General features: G+C 38.9%; 1 protein-coding gene across 1 annotated transcript in view; it reads right to left on the bottom strand.

The window, feature by feature from the left end:
- Nucleotides 1-16,784, bottom strand: part of DOCK11 (dedicator of cytokinesis 11) — a 214,575-nt gene that overhangs the window by 116,201 nt on the left and 81,590 nt on the right. Inside the window, exons 8-12 of the mRNA XM_032756251.2 lie at nt 16,349-16,432; nt 12,095-12,235; nt 10,547-10,759; nt 5,869-5,991; nt 4,336-4,418 (exon numbers count right to left, since the gene is read on the bottom strand). Coding sequence (XP_032612142.1) covers nt 4,336-4,418; nt 5,869-5,991; nt 10,547-10,759; nt 12,095-12,235; nt 16,349-16,432 — 644 coding nt within the window. The remainder of the gene's footprint in view (nt 1-4,335; nt 4,419-5,868; nt 5,992-10,546; nt 10,760-12,094; nt 12,236-16,348; nt 16,433-16,784) is intronic.

Raw genomic sequence — 16,784 nt, 5'->3', positions numbered from 1 at the left:
ACTCCTAGGCATATTTCCACATGGTACATGAATGTTCTTAATTTGTGCAGCAGCAATTTAACAAAAATTTATATAAATAAATGTTCACGGCCGATTTATTTGCTATAGCTCCAAACTAGTAATAACCCAGATATTTATCAAAAAGTGAATGGGTAAGCAAACTGCTGTATATTCACATAATGGGATACTGCTCAAAATGAACTACATATTCACACAACAATATGGATGAATCTCAAGAACACTGAGTACTAGAAAGCAAACATCAGAGGACATACTGCATGATTCCATTTATATGAAGGTGCAGAAGAGGTAAAAAGTCATCTGCAATGAAAATCAGATCAGTGGTTGCCTGGGACAGGGATAAGATGGCTGAATGGACAAGGGACATGAGGAAACTTTCTGGGGTAATAGACATGTTCCATATCTAGTTGGGGTGGTGGTTACATGACTGTATACATTCGTGAAAATTCGTGAAGCTAGACATTTAAAATATGTACATTTTATCAACGGTGAAGTATATTTCCATAAAGTTCATAAAAAGCATAAGGATAAATTTCTGTGGCTTCAAAAAACCATGGATAAAAAATATTTGAAAAAAGAACCTTGTCTGTACTGAACACAAATAGATTTTTCTTGTCATTATTCACTAAACAATACAGTATAACAACTATTTATATAGCATTTACATTGCATTAGGTATTATAAGTAATCTACAGATGACTGCAAATACTATGTAATTTTATATCAGAGACTTCAGCATTTGCAGATCTTGGTATCTGTGGGAGATCCTGGAACCAATGCCCCACGGATACTGAGGGATGACTATATATGTACAGTTTCTCATATGAACTTGAATTATTCCCTTCCCCTCCTCTTCTCCCATTTTTAAGTAACTATTCTGCTGCTAAAATGGAAAACAATATACACGCACCCAACACACTGGAAGCAGCTATAGCCTGAAACATATTTCCCCCCAGCATACCTCTGAAGATGTGGTTATAGGCATTAATTAACTCCATTGTTCCTACTTCATATATATATAGTACATATATATATATGTACATATATATGTGTATATATATATGTACATATATATATGTATATACACACTTTAAGTTCTGGAATACATGTGCAGGACGTGCAGGTTTGTTACACAGGTATACACGTGCCATGGTGGTTTGCTGCACCCATCAACCCATCATCTACATTAGGTATTTCTCCTAATGTTATCCCTCCCCTAGCCCCCAATCCACCGAAAGGCCCTGGTGTGTGATGTTCCCTTCCCCATGTCCATGTATTCTCATTGTTCAACTCCCACCTATGAGTGAGAACATGTGGTGTTTGGTTTTCTGTTCTTGTGTTAGTTTGCTGAGAATGAAGGTTCCTAGCTTCATCCATGTCCCTGCAAAGGACATGAACTCATCCTTTTTTATGGCTGCATAGTATTCCATGGTGTATATGTGCCACATTTTCTTTATCCAGTCATCATTGACAGGCATTTGGGTTGGTCCCAAGTCTTTGCTATTATGAATAGTGCCACAATAAACATACACGTGCATGTGTCTTTACAGTAGAATGATTTATAATCCTTTGGGTATTTGCCCAGTAATGGGATTGCTGGGTCAGTCAAATGGTGTTTCTGGTTCTAGATCCTTGAGGATCGCCACACTGTCTTCCACAATGGTTGAACTAATTTACACTCCCACCAACAGTGTAAAAGCATTCCTATTTCTCCACATCCTCTCCAGCATCTGTTGTTTCCTGACTTTTTAATGACCGCCATTCTAACTAGCATGAGATGGTATCTCGTTGTGGTTTTGATTTGCATTTCTCTAATGACCAGTGATGATGAGCTTTTTTTCATATGTTTCTTGGCCACATAAATGTCTTCTTTTGAGAAGTGTCTGTTCATATCCTTCGTTAAGCATACCTCCTTTATTTCTAGTAAACAGGGGTTTATCATATATCTTTTAAACATCTAGCCCAGCCTTTTGAGTAAGTTTTTACTACTGCTGAGAACCAAAACAATTCAGGAGGAAAAAAAATACCTTAATTCCTCATTAGAACTGGAAATCAAAGCTTCTAACTTTGAAGACTTCAAAATTAATTTTTCTACTGGTAAAACGGCATCAAGCAGCTACTGGTATGGCCCAAAGAGGGACCATATGCCACAGTGGTCTAGAGATGGCTTTGAAGGCAGGTGCCCTGGGTTCTGATCCATGTTCTGCCACATGCTGTGTGAACTTGGAAAATAATTTATATTTTTGTCTTTCTGCTTCACTTCTGGGCCTCAATTTCCTCATCTTCAAAGACAGTGATAACAGTACCCACCTTTTAAGACAATAGACACGAAGCACATAGATAAGTGCCTTGAACAGAGTTAGCACTTGATAACTTTTTTTTTCCCCGAGAAAGAGTCTTGCTGTCGCCCAGGCTGAAGTACAGTGCTGTGATCTCGGCTCACTGCAACCTCTGCCTCCCACGTTCAAGCAATTCTCCTGTCTCAGCCTCCCGAGTAGCTGGGATTACAGGCGCCTGCCACCACGCCTGGCTAATTTTTATATTTTTAGCAGAGATGGGGTTTCACCATGTTGGCCAGGCTGGTCTTGAACTCCTGATCTCGTGATCCACCCGCCTCAGCCTTCCAAAGTGCTGGGATTACAGGTGTGAGCCACTGTGCCTGGCCAATAACCAATTTTTTTTTTTTTTTTTTGGGAGACGGAGTCTCGCTCTGTCACCCAGGTTGGAGTGCAGTGGTGCAATCTCTGCTCACTGCAAGCTCCACCTCCCAGGTTCATGCCATTCTCCTGCCTCAGCCTCCAGAGTAGCTGGGACTACAGGTGCACGCCACCATGCCCAGCTATTTTTTTTTGTATTTTTAGTAGAGACGGGGTTTCACCACGTTAGCCAGGATGGTCTCAATCTCCTGACCTCGTGATCCGCCCGCCTCGGCCTCCCAAAGTGCTGGGATTACAGGTGTGAGCCACTGCGCCCGACCGTGCCCGGCCAATAACTATTAACAACAATAATAGCAGCAGCAGCAATGGACTTTTCAGGCTGGAGCATTAAAAATATGCTGATATTTATAAGCCATACTTCATCTTCTATAATGCCTACATACACCAACCTCTGCTACTCTTTGCCGTTCACCTATCCCTAGCTATCATTTTTTTTTACCAGTCTGCAAAACAAGGACAATAGTGATCTTTCATCTACCAACATACAATACGTTTTGAGACCTTGCCCAAAATGAAATGATTATAAATAGTGACAAATAAAAGAGTTAATTAACTTAGAATCTCCTACTCTTATGCTACTCCCTAGCACCCACTGAACATAATTGATTGAATTATTCAGAACATGGTGCCCTTTCCACAGAAGCCCCAGTGAGCTGTACAGGCTGTACCACAAACAAGCCACTGAACCTGTACTTGAAAAAGGGGGAAAAACAAGAAACCTGTTTTAAGTCATCCCTGCATGGATTTATAAAATTTGGATAAAATAATATAACCTACCATCAGATATGAAATATAGTTAACACATGCTGGCAGAATTTGTCATCAGGAAGAAAATACATTAATTACACACTCACATTTAATGACTTCATTAGTTGCCTCTGAATTTTCAGTATGTTTTCCAGAAATATTCTATGATAGATTTTCAAAGCATAAACACAACCAACTCTGAAATAGGGGGTATACTGTACATAACTCACTATAATTTCTGCTTTTCCAAAAAAAATTCCATTACTACCAAATAAACTGCTTTTAAATGCAGTAAAATTAAGTGGTGTCAGTCAGAGCAGTAACCAAAGCCAAAGAAAACTTCCCTAAAGCAAGACATATGAAGAAAAAATGAGAGGGTCTTTGATGCACAGCAAAGTTTAAGAGAAAGCATTCTTGGCTGAGCACAGTAGCTCATGCCTGTAATCCCAGCACTTTGGGAGGCCGAGGCGGGTGGATCACCTGAGGTCAGGAGTTCAAGACCAGCCTGACTAACATGGTGAAACCCCGTCTCTACTAAAAATACAAAAATTAGCCAGGTGTGGTGGCACATACCTGTAATCCCAGCTACTTGGGAGGCTGAGGCAGGAGAATCGCTTGAACCCGAGAGGTGGAGGTTGTGGCGAGCCGAGATCATGCCACTGCACTCCAGCCTGGGCAACAAGAGCGAAACTCTATCTCAAAAACAACAAAAATAATAATTATTACATCCCAAGTGTCCCAAGATACAACTGGCCTGCCAGAAACACACTGCTGAATGCTGCTAAGTATAATAGCCCTTAACTTCACATATGAACACGAGTGAGTGGGTCAGGATTATATTTGTACAAACCTGGCAGCCCAAGCGAAGGGCATTCTGTATTGTCCAAGGCGGCTACACACTTGTTTAGCTGTCCTGTGCACCTTCTGGGCCGTCTAAGGTCAGAAACAAGAAGATAGGCTTGTATTTGTTCAAACTGCCATGGACCCACCCAGAAAAATAATTTCCCCAACCTTCCATTATAAAACATCAAAAATCTCAAAAAAATATAGAAATAGCCACAATCAGAACAACATGCATCAGCCAGCCATTTTTCAAGTCCAAAGTATTTCATAAAGGCTTTGGATTTTCTCATTAACAGAGCTTCTGTCATTTATAGCAGAAGACAGATGAAATAGATATAGGGCACACTTTGCACCAAAGACCTCTAGTGGAAAAACGTTCAGTGGTTTTAACATGTACTTTACTTCACGTAGCAGGCAAATGCTCATCATTTTTGGGAGAAGTTTTTTCTGGATACAGCTGCCCTTTCTACTCCCAAGACAAGGAGCAAGTCACCAGGAGTCAATGCAATTAGTCTAAGTGTGGGTAGGAGCTGCTGTTTGCACAGGCGCAGAGAGATGACAAGGAGATAAACTGCCTAGAGAGTCTAAACAGACCTCGAAATGCTGGCTGGATGCTTATCCCTAGGGATACAGAATGCTGGAGGCTTTTATCTATATTGTTGAGACATTTTTCCTCCACAAATTAGTCCCATCACATCAGCAACTTCCACTTAATAAACACTATTTGGGTATACAACAAAATGCCATGTACAACAGATTGATGTTTCATAAATACGCAGTAGCTGGAGTGCTACTGATGAACTCAACCGTGAACCTTTCCCTCCTGGGGTCTCAGGTTTTCCATTTATAAAAGGAGAGGATGAGATTAGAGTGATGATTTCCAAACATTTGAATTTCACAATTTCACAATTTTCTAGAAATCTGGATGACGATATAGGGTTGCCAACTTTTAATATTGCCACTTAAGGACATTCAACAATAATTTTTTAAATCCCTGCCATTTAATATGCCAACATTTCATGAAAGGAAGATATGAATAACCTTTAAAAAGTAGGAAGGGCAAAGATCTCAGAATAAAGGGCAGCCCTTCGAATTAAATACATTTAGCTTCATGAAATGTTCACTGTCTGTCTTTCTTTTCTCGTTTCATCACAGACAGGAGTAAATCTGGGTATGAACTGACATTTGGGAACTATAGGACTGGACCATCTTTAATCTCCCAGCTCTGACATTCATTCTAGGGCTTTATGTAGGGCTGTAAGGAAAAGAACGGCTATTGTCAAGGATATGGTGTCAATTAGCAGATGTTGCCTAAAAGCTTTTGGCTCTTATTTTGATAATCAAGCAGAAATCAGATTATCACATTAACAGAACATCAATGACAATAGGAAAATATGCCATGTTCAAGTTTTAGCACATATATACAGTATACAATGTTTTCAGAATATATAGCATGCTCAAAGCAATGGCATTTAAAATATCAGTAAAAGGCAAATTCTACGTTAAGGTGAAATGTTGATCAACAATCTTTATAAATTACCTTTACTGGATCAGAATTTTTGATATAGGGTTCTGCACAGTGTGTAATGTTTCCCTGTAGTACCTTTTCAATTCTCGCAACTAGAAAAATTTCAGGATGTGGATTCGTCACTGAGAAAATTCCCTGGGAAAAAAGTACTTCCGTTAGACTTTCTTATGTAACCTTGTACATATGGTTGTTTATGGTTAATGATTTTTAGTAAAGAATGCTCATATTCAACAAAGGATCGTGTCCAGGACCCTAGAAATAGATAGAATTTCCTTTTATACAGTTTTCAAAGCTTCTAACGGTCCTTTCAAAATGGATTTTATATTCTGTCACCAACCTCACACCTGTTAGTCTCCATAGCGCAGGTGTCACCGTTGCTGCTTTGCCTCTTTGGTTTGGTTGTGTATGCGAAATGAGTTCTTCGACCTAATTTAATACAATGTACACTGTTTGGCTTAATTGATGTGTGCTAAAACAGTGTCCATTTCTCGAGTGGAACTAGATATACATTTTTAAATGCAGCTGCATGTAACTCAAGAGCAATTAATATTTAACTAATATTTATTTCCACTAAGAAGGAAAAAGAAACTTTACTGCTTTAATATAGAAAAACTAAATCATCCTCTAGAACACATTCCTTTGTTGCAGTTCAAGAGCTCTGGTGCTTCCAATGCAAAGGTAGGAGACAGAGAATCCAAAACTCATTTTGTCCCCATACACTTTATTTAAATGTACTAATGTAGATGCAACCAACGTTACATTTTTCTTTGAATGCATGTGGAACAGGAACACCTCCTATCTAGTTTGACTCCTTCCAAATATAATATCCTCTACATAGCATGTTAGTTGGTTATGCCTGTTGTTTAAAGGGGCATCACTAATGAATTCAAGTGGAAAAATTTATCACTGAGTCTCTACCAAACTTTCGTTTTTTCCTTGATATATTACCAACTTTGTTAATATAGTGATTTCCAGTTTCCAATGCATTTCAGACACATTATCTCATCTGTACCAGATAGAAACCTTGGAGGTAGACAGGATAGAATAGAAAATTGAGTGTAAGAGGCTAATAATTCCCCCCAAGTCAAACAGCTTATAAGGATCCCACGTAATGGCTGATTCAGCTTTGAATTCCCAAGCAGCAAGCATGGAACAAAGTGGTTCAAATTTGCTTGAGAAAGTGAACAAAGTGGTTCAAAATTGCTTGTCAAATTTCTTGGGTTCTGGCTCCAACATTCATGGGTTTAAGCAAGTCACATTCTCTCTAAGTCTCAGGTTTCTCATCTGTGAAATAGCATGATAGTAGTGATTTCATACATTTCTTGTATGGATTAAATGAAGTAATGCACATCAGGTACCTTGTTATTACTCAGGTGGCCCACCAAAGCATCCCAAGGTCACAGAACCTGGCTTCTGGTACTGCCGGGAACATGCTGTTTGAGCTGTGAGGCTGACCGGGTTGGCAGACTGCCCGAGCTGTCCCTGCAGAAGGTATGCTGAGCAGTGCGCCTTGAGTGCAGTGTTACACTAACTGCCACATAACCATGCTAGATGGTTTTTATGCTTTATCTCATTCAGTCTTCATAAAAACCCTGAAATGTAGGCACTACTATATACATATTCTATAGATTAAGAAATGGAGGCTCAGAAAGGTTTGTGCAGTGAGTAAGTGGGTGAAGAAGATTGCAGTCCAGGCTTCCAGATTACACAGCCCATGCTATATTCTCTCTCAGCCCTGAGTCCCATACACCCAACATCTCATATGATGAGGCCAGATTAGAACAGTAATACTGCTGGGTGTGGTGGCTCGTGCCTGTAATCCCAGCACTTTGGGAGGCTGAGGCGGGAGGATTGCTTGAGCCCAGGAGTTTGAGAACAGTAATACTGATCATTGCTATAGCTAACATTTACTGAGCACCTATTGTTTCCCATTCCCAGTACTCTAAGCATTTCCTACTGATGCCAGCAATGAGGACTATAATTTTAAGATAGTTGATAATTGATAAAAGCTTGCTGTTTTCACTTGTTTGAGATCACTGTTACTGCTACTACTCCTGGCTGCTACGTTGCACTGTGCAAACCCAGTGTGCCCATCACAGTGCTGAGTGTTTTCTTAGAACCACGCACCTTGTTTGTGCCTCCCCACAGCCCTTGGACACAGGTACTGTCACCACCTCCACTTGCAGATAAGGAGGCTGAGGCACAGAGATGTCCATTTTCTAATTGACCAGCGATTCCAATGATGGGGGACACTCTTTGGGGTTGTTTTACCTTTTGTCCCATCAGCTTCTGGTCCTCTCTCTGTCCCCAGAATGCAAAAGGTGGCCAGAGAGAACCCAGAATCCCACGTGGGCTGGAGGTCTGGCCATTTAGGACAAGGTCTATGGCCCAGTCCTTGTTTCCCACCAAGGGTATGCCTCCCCACCCCAGGGCGACTCTTACCCACTTTGCCGGCCCCTCCCGCTAGAGAATGGGCCAGGTCCTCTACCCCAGCCACCAGCACTTACAAAGCTCCCAGGCTGTGGCAGGGCATGTGCTAGTGTTATATATTTCAGCACTTAATTACATTCATCTAATATTCTTGATCAAATTATTTCAAACAGACCTAAATTCAAATCCTACCGTCACCACTACTAGCTGTGTAATGGTGAGCAGCTTACTTAACCTCCCTGAGCTTCAGTTTCGCCATCTGTCAAACAGTAGTGATTATATCATTTCACAAACTAGTATGATTACATGAGACACTGATGGAATAATGCTGGCACCCAGGAGATCTTTTTTAAATGTTGATTTTCTTCCTGTCCCAAATTACAAACTGGATGACATCTGAAATCATAATTTAAACTTCTTGCATTGAACATACAGCTGAGTGCTACACACTGAAGTAATACGGGAAATACACACTGGCTTAAAATGACTTATTTGATATTGTGCAGGAAATTTTAAACATAAAACTCAAAAGCAGGTTCTCAAATATTTACACTTTATTTGCTCAATCCCTCTTTCAGAAGCATCCACCATCCTTGTGGAATGTTCACAGAGGTAACAACTATAGTCTCAGTAACAAGCTAAGGGGCTATCAGGGGATAAGGGACAACTTGAGGACAAGCCACCAGAAATCCACAGCCCCAAAAAGACAGTGACAGTCCATGTAAAGAAGTCTTCCCCAATGTTTGATCATCTATATAAATCAGCATAATCTTTGACCCTAAAAATCCTAACGCTTGGAATTTATTCTAAGGAGATAATTCAACAAATGAGCTAAGATGTGCGCACAAGAGGTTCAATGCAGCATTATTTCTGATAGCAAATAATTAGAAATGTCTTAAGTAGCTAAATCAATGAAATGTCCTGTTAGCCTTTAATATAAATGTGACTGATCTATAGATATTGGTATAGGATGATAAATATGATATTAAAAGAATACAGTATGTATAAAACAGCATGAATATAATTTTTATAAGCATACACATAATGTGTATATATTTCTATATACACAACAGAGATGTCTGAAAAGATGTTTACCAAAATGTTAATAGGTATTGTCTTTTGGGTGGAGACTTTTACTTTCTTTTTTATACTTCTTATATTATTTGAATTTTCTACATAAGAATGTACTTATTGTAATCAGGAAAAAAAGAATCGTATTTTTATTTAGAAAAAAATCAATCTCCTTACAACATGAACAGCTTTGTTCATATGCCTCTTTCTACTTTTAATTCTATGCCATGCTCTCATTTCCTTTTAGCTGCAAAAGTCTAGCGAGCAAATGATCAATCCACTCTGCTAACTTCTTATGGCCTCTAGTCTGGTCAGAGGTCACAATTCCAAGGAACAGTTAAGCTCTTTCTGAAAGGGATTCTTTGCTCCAGATAGAACAGAAGAGTGTAGCATTAAAACTATGACACAAGCAGTTCCTACCCATTGCTTTTCAAGTAAAACTCCTTGTATAAAGAGCCCATATGCTCCATTCAAATGACCTACTCATAATGGACATGAAAATCAGGGGTGGAGAGTTAATTTAGGGTCATTTTTTCTTAAAAACCAAAACTTTCAAGCACTTATTGCCTTGCTTAGAAGTATGTGTATAAGTGTGGGTGCAGGTGTGTTTATGTGTGTCTGCATCAGCTTTCTTTTTGAGACGGAGTCTTGCTCTGTTGCCCAGGCTGGAGTGTAGTGTGGTGTGATCTCGGCTCACTGCAACCTTCACCTCCTGGGTTCAAGCGATTCTCCTGCCTCAGCCTCCCGAGTAGGTGGGATTACAGGCACACATCACCATGCCTGGCTAATTTTTTTGGTACCTTTAGCAGTGATAGGGTTTCACCATGTTGGCCAGGCTGGTCTCGAACTCTTGACCTCAAGTGATCTGCCCGCCTCAGCCTCCCATAGTGCTGGGATTACAGGCGTGAGCCACCGCGCCTGGCCTGTATCAGCTTTCTATCTCACAAAATAATTCCCTTGTATCTCACATCATGGTCCCATTAAAAATGTTCCTTTGATAACATGTTACTAGCATGTTCATTGGTTTCCATTTTTGCCCTCAAACTTCAGTAACCAGAAAAATCTCTATCGACAGACCTTACAAGAGAGAGAATGCCATGAAAACATTGGCCTGAAACCACGAAATAATGCAAGAATATTTCTGTTTCTTATTCTGAACGTGCTGCTAAGACTAAAGGTCATTCGTTACCTGTTGTATGTAGCGTAACTGAGATTCGGCAATTCCATGAATGTAAGATTCAGGTGAAGAGCCCTTTGGGCTACCGTCACTGGCCAGTTGGGTTGAAGAGCCCCACAGCATTTCACGGACAGATGGGGGATTCAGGTCTATATGAAAGTCTGCTGAAATCTTACAATTGTTCTTTACATCAAATAAGGCAAGATTGATAAAAAAGGGCTCAACCTGGGAATGAAAACAGTTGCATTTTAAAACTGAGACTTTAGTGGGGGCATGGCGGGGAGGGGCACAAATGCAAAATAAGTTTTGTATTCCTCCAGTTTCTGTGATTACAATTCCTTTCTGAGTTCAACACTTAGCTAAAATTATATTATGGCTTACCTGCACAGAAGAAAGGGCATTCCAAAACAACAGACTTCATCAAATTTTAACTTCTGTCAGGTGTAATTTCACAAGTTATAAAGTTTACAAAAAAATAGAAATCAAAAGCTACATTTAAATAACACAAATTGTTCTATGAATAAAATTTTATTCTCTACACATTTACTCAAACTACCTAAAAAATAATGCCAATATTATAGTATAGAAATATATCTTCTCTTCTGTTATGTTCCAACTTACTTGACTATACATTTCATAAGAGCTAATAACAGTCAACATCAAATTACTTGACAAAAGCTTCGCCCTATCAGCAATTTTGGAAGACATGATTCCTCTCTACAGATGGCATTTGAAAGATGGTCACAAAGAGAAATTTCATGCCAGATGGCATAAAGATTAACCCTTTACACACAGAAAAGTCTGCTGTACTTTTAAGCTATTTTGTAAGAGAATCCATCATCACTGTTTCATTTTTAATAGACAAAACTAGAACCAAAAAATAAAGATGAACATAAAAAAGTCTCTTTGAAGATTTTACACTTACAGTTTAAAGGATTTCTAAGCAACTCAAATGATCCATGACAGCTATCACTTAGAATTTTCTCTGTAGACCAAAATGAATCTAATGCTATAGAATAGTGACCGAGCCTAGTAGACTGCACAGCATCTGTATCCCAGCATGGCTATGGTGATCCTTACTCATTGCTACGAACCAATTTCATAGAAGAAAACATATTATCTAGTAGAATTTATGCATTTAAGGATTTTGCAAGTTTGGGAGACGTGCTGCTCTTGAACATCAAGAGCCTACTCGATCTGCTATTCTGAGTAGGTAAGATTTTCATGAATCCTCACAATGAGAACATAGTCATATTTTGGCAAAAGAAAGAGATGTATAAAATTCTTCCATGTCAAATTTATCATAATATGTGGCACTGGAATTTTCACACAGTCAATTATTAATAGTTCTCAGTCATACAAAGATGTTTCTTCTTTTTTATTGTAATAAGATTTCTTTTTTATATATATAAAACTTTCATTTTAGGTTCAGGGGTACATGTGCAGGTTTGTTATACAGGTAAACTGCATGTCACGGAGGTTTGGTGTACAGATTATTTTGAGAAAGACATTTCTTTAATGCACTGATGCAAGGGGGGTAGAAGGCAAAGTCATACATACATTTGTGGGTGGTCCTTTTGCATTGTCTCCAATTTGGCCCAAGATATTGAAAGTTAAATCATGGCAATTTACCAGGAAACGTTTGTTGCATTTTTCTTCAAATGGCTTTATATCAGGTTCAATTCCTGAAAAGTCCAACCTCTATAAAAGAGATAGTATGAATCATTTTCAAAAAAAGATAGGATTCATATTAATATAGATTTACATCAATATACAAAAAATGGCAAAAATCCAACAGTTCTCTGTCCACTCTTCATTTGAACCCTTTTTATGTTTTCATTTAACAAGCTTTTATAGACTTTTTACACTAAGATTAAACAGTGATGGAGAAATCCTAGAGGGAGATGATGAAACTCGGATCTAAGGGCAATGGAAAAGTCACAAGTCTGTAGTACGGCCTACAAAGCCCTACATGGCATGATTCCCTGTCTCTTCTCACTGCTCTGACCTCATCTCCTACCACGCTTGCCCTCTTCCCTCTTGCAGCCACACTGGCCACCTTGGTTATTTTGCCAGCACACCAAGGACCCTCCCATGCCAGGGCTTTTGCACTTGCTACTCTGTCAGGAACCCTCTTCCCTCAGATAGCTGCATGGCTTGCTCCCTCATTTCCAAGTCTCTGATCAATCGACACTTCTGCAGGGAGACCTTTCCTAACTCCCTATAGAAAACTGCACACTCCCTGACAGTCTATACTCCCTTTCTCTCATTTACCTTTCTAATATTACTTTTTATATATGTTTATTCTTTGTCTTCCCCACACAATATATGTTCCAGGACAGTCGAAATTTGGTTTCGTTTATTAGCTGTGCAGGAGGCAAAATTGACAGAAATGGGTATGGGAAGCATCAAAACTAATATGGTAGACTGAGGAGGGAATTTCACTTGAGGCCAGGAGTTCGAGACCAGCCTAGGCAAGACAGTGAGACCCTTGTCTCTACAAAAAATAAAAACTAGCCAGGCATGGTGGTGCAGGTCTGTAATCCCGGTTATTCGGGAGGCTGAGGTGGGAGGATGGCTTGAGCCCAAGAGTTCAAGACTGCAGTGAGCTATGATGGTGCCACTGCACTCCGACCTGGGTGACAGAGTGAGATCCTGTTTCAGGAAAAAAAAAAAAAAAAAAAAGATTAACACAGTGATCTCTAATTTGGGAGATTCAATAGATAGTGATGTTATGAACTTAGTTGTGAAATACAAATGAATGGCAGATTTTGGCGTACAGTGAGTAGAAATGGTGAGTTCAGTATGGGATGTGTTGTGTTTGCGGTGAGGGTAGTAGGTAGTTGGAAAAATGGGAGAGGCCTGACTTAGAGATCTGGATGTGGGAGTCAGCAGCATTTAGGTTGAAAGGCACAAAAGGCTGGAACCCCATGGACTACCTACGTTTAACTTATGAACAGAGTAAGAGGCATCCGCTTAGGAAACTGAGCAACACTGAGCTCAGCTAACAGAGCTGGGCAATGGACCTGGGCTGCCACAGAAATCAATTTTTAAAAATTATTGGTATTTTGAAATAAAAACAAGTTTAAGAAGAAGATATTGGTGTGAAGGAATTCCTTTCAGTAGGGGAGGAATCTGTCTCTCAAAGAAAAAGATTGCTCAGGCAATCTAAGTTCATCTGTTCATGCTGAATGCCTGAACAGACTTCTATTCACAAAGGGGAAGAAAAGTGTGGATTGTGGGGACAATTTACTATGCTTTCATTAAGGCCATAGACATTGTAGGCAGAAAATGATTGGGTGGATCTGAGCAGAATAACACTGTTAGTATGGAAAACTCAAGACAAGAAACACAAAATTTTTTCTCAATTACCTAAGTAATTCAAGCCAAAACAGGTATTATGCCTGAAGAATACCGGATAATTATAGCTGTTCTAACCTACCCAGTATGACTGAAACCTCCTTAAAAGGGCCCAATGTGTAAGATTTGTGCCTGAAAGCATGACTTCTTCACCTTTGAATCTATTTATCTACAAAAGGAATGCGAATGTGTGGGACTAGACAGCTCCCTCTTGAACACATATCTATCTGCGGAGGCAAGTCATTGCCATGGAGATCAATTTTAATTTCCACCCATTTATCTGCTCTCCTTTCTGTGTTACTCAGACAGTAGAATGGAAAGAGAAACTGGACCAAACCACTCCAGCCCTCAAATCCTTTCCCTTCTAAGGCCTGTGAGTACAAATGTTGGGACATATGGCCTTCTTCAGTTCAAAGTTTGAGCCATCCCCTTTAGTCAGCCAGTGTTTCTTTATTCTCTAAGGTCATGTCTCTAAACAATGAACTATGGCCAAAAGTAAAGGTGACGTTACGGGATGGTGCCTCACCTAGAAAAGGTACTCGACAGATACAACATGGCTTTCTCTGAGGCGACACTGCCTTCCATAACCAACACTACATTCAATTTCTTCTCCTTAAAGCTTCATCACAACTGTGAAATTCTCTCTTACCATAGCTCACTGATAAACAACTCAGACATAAAACCAGTTCAGTTTTATTACCACAAAAACGCTACACCACAAGTTTGTAAAGATACTGGATTTAGTTTCGACCACAGTCAATTGGCTCCTTTGTATACAATGAAACAGCCTGACATGTCCAACTAAAGCCCAATCATGGGTGGGAGGATCAAAGACTCAGACATGCTTGGAACAAGTAAATTTCTGAATGAATATCTTAGAACAAACATCCCTGAGGCCCATTATACTGTTACTTTTTTACAAAAAAAAAAATCACATAACTTGCACTAAAGCAATATTTAACTCTGTGGGGGGAAAAGGGAAATGAAATTATTTTTTAAAATTTATTTTCTCCAAATAATTCCATTTCCTTGTGTGATACTTTCATTAAGGAAAATGTCTGCATTACTTATAGCCTATATACTTTTTCTATTTTAAACTAAATTTTTAATTAGAAAACCATATGAAGCAAAAAAGAAAAAAACAACAATGGCTGGTCCAAAGGTAGTGAGTTATCTCAATTGATTGTTCAGTCAACTACATATTGAACTTTTTGTTCTATTCTTTCTCCCCTTGTCACTATTGTATTTGACTACACTTAAAAAAAGAAGAGGCCGGGCACAGTGGCTCACACCCGCAATCCCAGCATTTTGAGAGGCCAAGGCGGGTGGATCATCTGAGGTCGGGAGTTCGAGACCAGCCTGATCAATGTGGAGAAACTCCATCTCTACTAAAAATACAAAATTAGCCGGGCGTGGTGGTCCATGCCTGTAATCCCAGCTACTCGGGAGGCTGAGGCAGGAGAACTGCTTGGGGAGGCGGAGGTTGCGGTGAGCCAAGATTGTGCCACTGCACTCCAGCCTGGGCAACAAGAGCAAAACTCCGTATCAAAAAAAAAAAAAGGAAAGAAAGAGAGAAAGAAAGAAAGAAAGAAGAAAAAACGACAACAACAAAATCAGACTTCCCCAAATTATTTCATATTTTCATGGAAGAAAAAACTGTAATGCACATTTTCCGATTTCAAACAAAATCAAAAATTTTCATTCAAAATCTCATGTAGAAAAAGGGAAAACAAAGTCAAAAATTTCATCTTCCTCAATTCTATTTTCTCAAAAAGTATTTTCCATTAGGAAAAATATTTGTAATACTTAAATACTGTAGACCTTTCCCTCTTAAACAAATTAAAAACTTAATTAGAAAATGTCATAGACTTAAATATTAACTGCATATATCTTAGTACAAAACACATCTAACTCTCATGAAAGAGGTTAAAATACACATCCGCATATAAACCTGCACCTTCCTGCACCACCCTCCATTTAAAGTGTGATTAAGCCAGACATGACAATTATCCTAGTTCTACAGGCCTACATCAAATGTGAAAAATAAATGTCTCATATGACTCATATGTTCTTTATACTGGAGATATTTTCTGCCACTAGATCACAATTGTATTTCATGGGCTAAAAGAACACTGTAACCATCTTTAATGGTGCTTTAATTTATCTATTTTGAGGAGCAAAAGGAAGTGAAAAGAATACAAGAAACTGAGATATATATAGATAGATTTATATATATATATATATAATTCAGTCCCAAATTATCTGCATATGTGACAGTCCCCTTGAGTGAAGAGTTATTTGTTAACTTACCTGTTCAAAGCAAACAAGACAAATATAAAACAATCTATATTCCCCACTGGTGCAAAAAAAACAGTGATTTCAACATTTCGAAGATGTTGTTTATCTGAATAAGCAATAATTCTAGGACTATTTAAAGAAACGTATCATTAATACCTGAACTTCTGAATCAAAAGAAAAGAGATTCTGTCTTCCATCTCCTCTACTGAGTTTGTTTAGTTGTTCGGTTTCTCTTCCATACTAAAATTTAAAGAAGTATGTATGTTACTTAATTTCCTTCAAAACAGTGTTAAATACTATTTAAATGTATAGTTTATGTGAAACTATCAATCTGTCACAGCTTCAAAAATATACCATTCATCCTGTAGTCAGTACAAAACAGGAATGCAAGAGACTCTGGATGCAAAGGAGAAATAAACAAAAGAGAAATCACCATAGTTTTCATAGCCATTATGTTAGCTATAGAATATTATATGCAATTCTGATTCCATCACTTTGGGAAATACCTAATGGAGCTGCACAATCCAGGATGACAAAGATTGAGAGGGAATGCAACTAAAATCTATAAAATCATTTTATAAAATCCTAGATA

Source organism: Hylobates moloch, unplaced genomic scaffold (genome assembly GCF_009828535.3).
Source record: "Hylobates moloch isolate HMO894 unplaced genomic scaffold, HMol_V3 SCAFFOLD_7, whole genome shotgun sequence".
Classification (NCBI taxonomy): domain Eukaryota; kingdom Metazoa; phylum Chordata; class Mammalia; order Primates; family Hylobatidae; genus Hylobates; species Hylobates moloch.
This window is presented reverse-complemented; position numbering and strand designations above follow the sequence as displayed.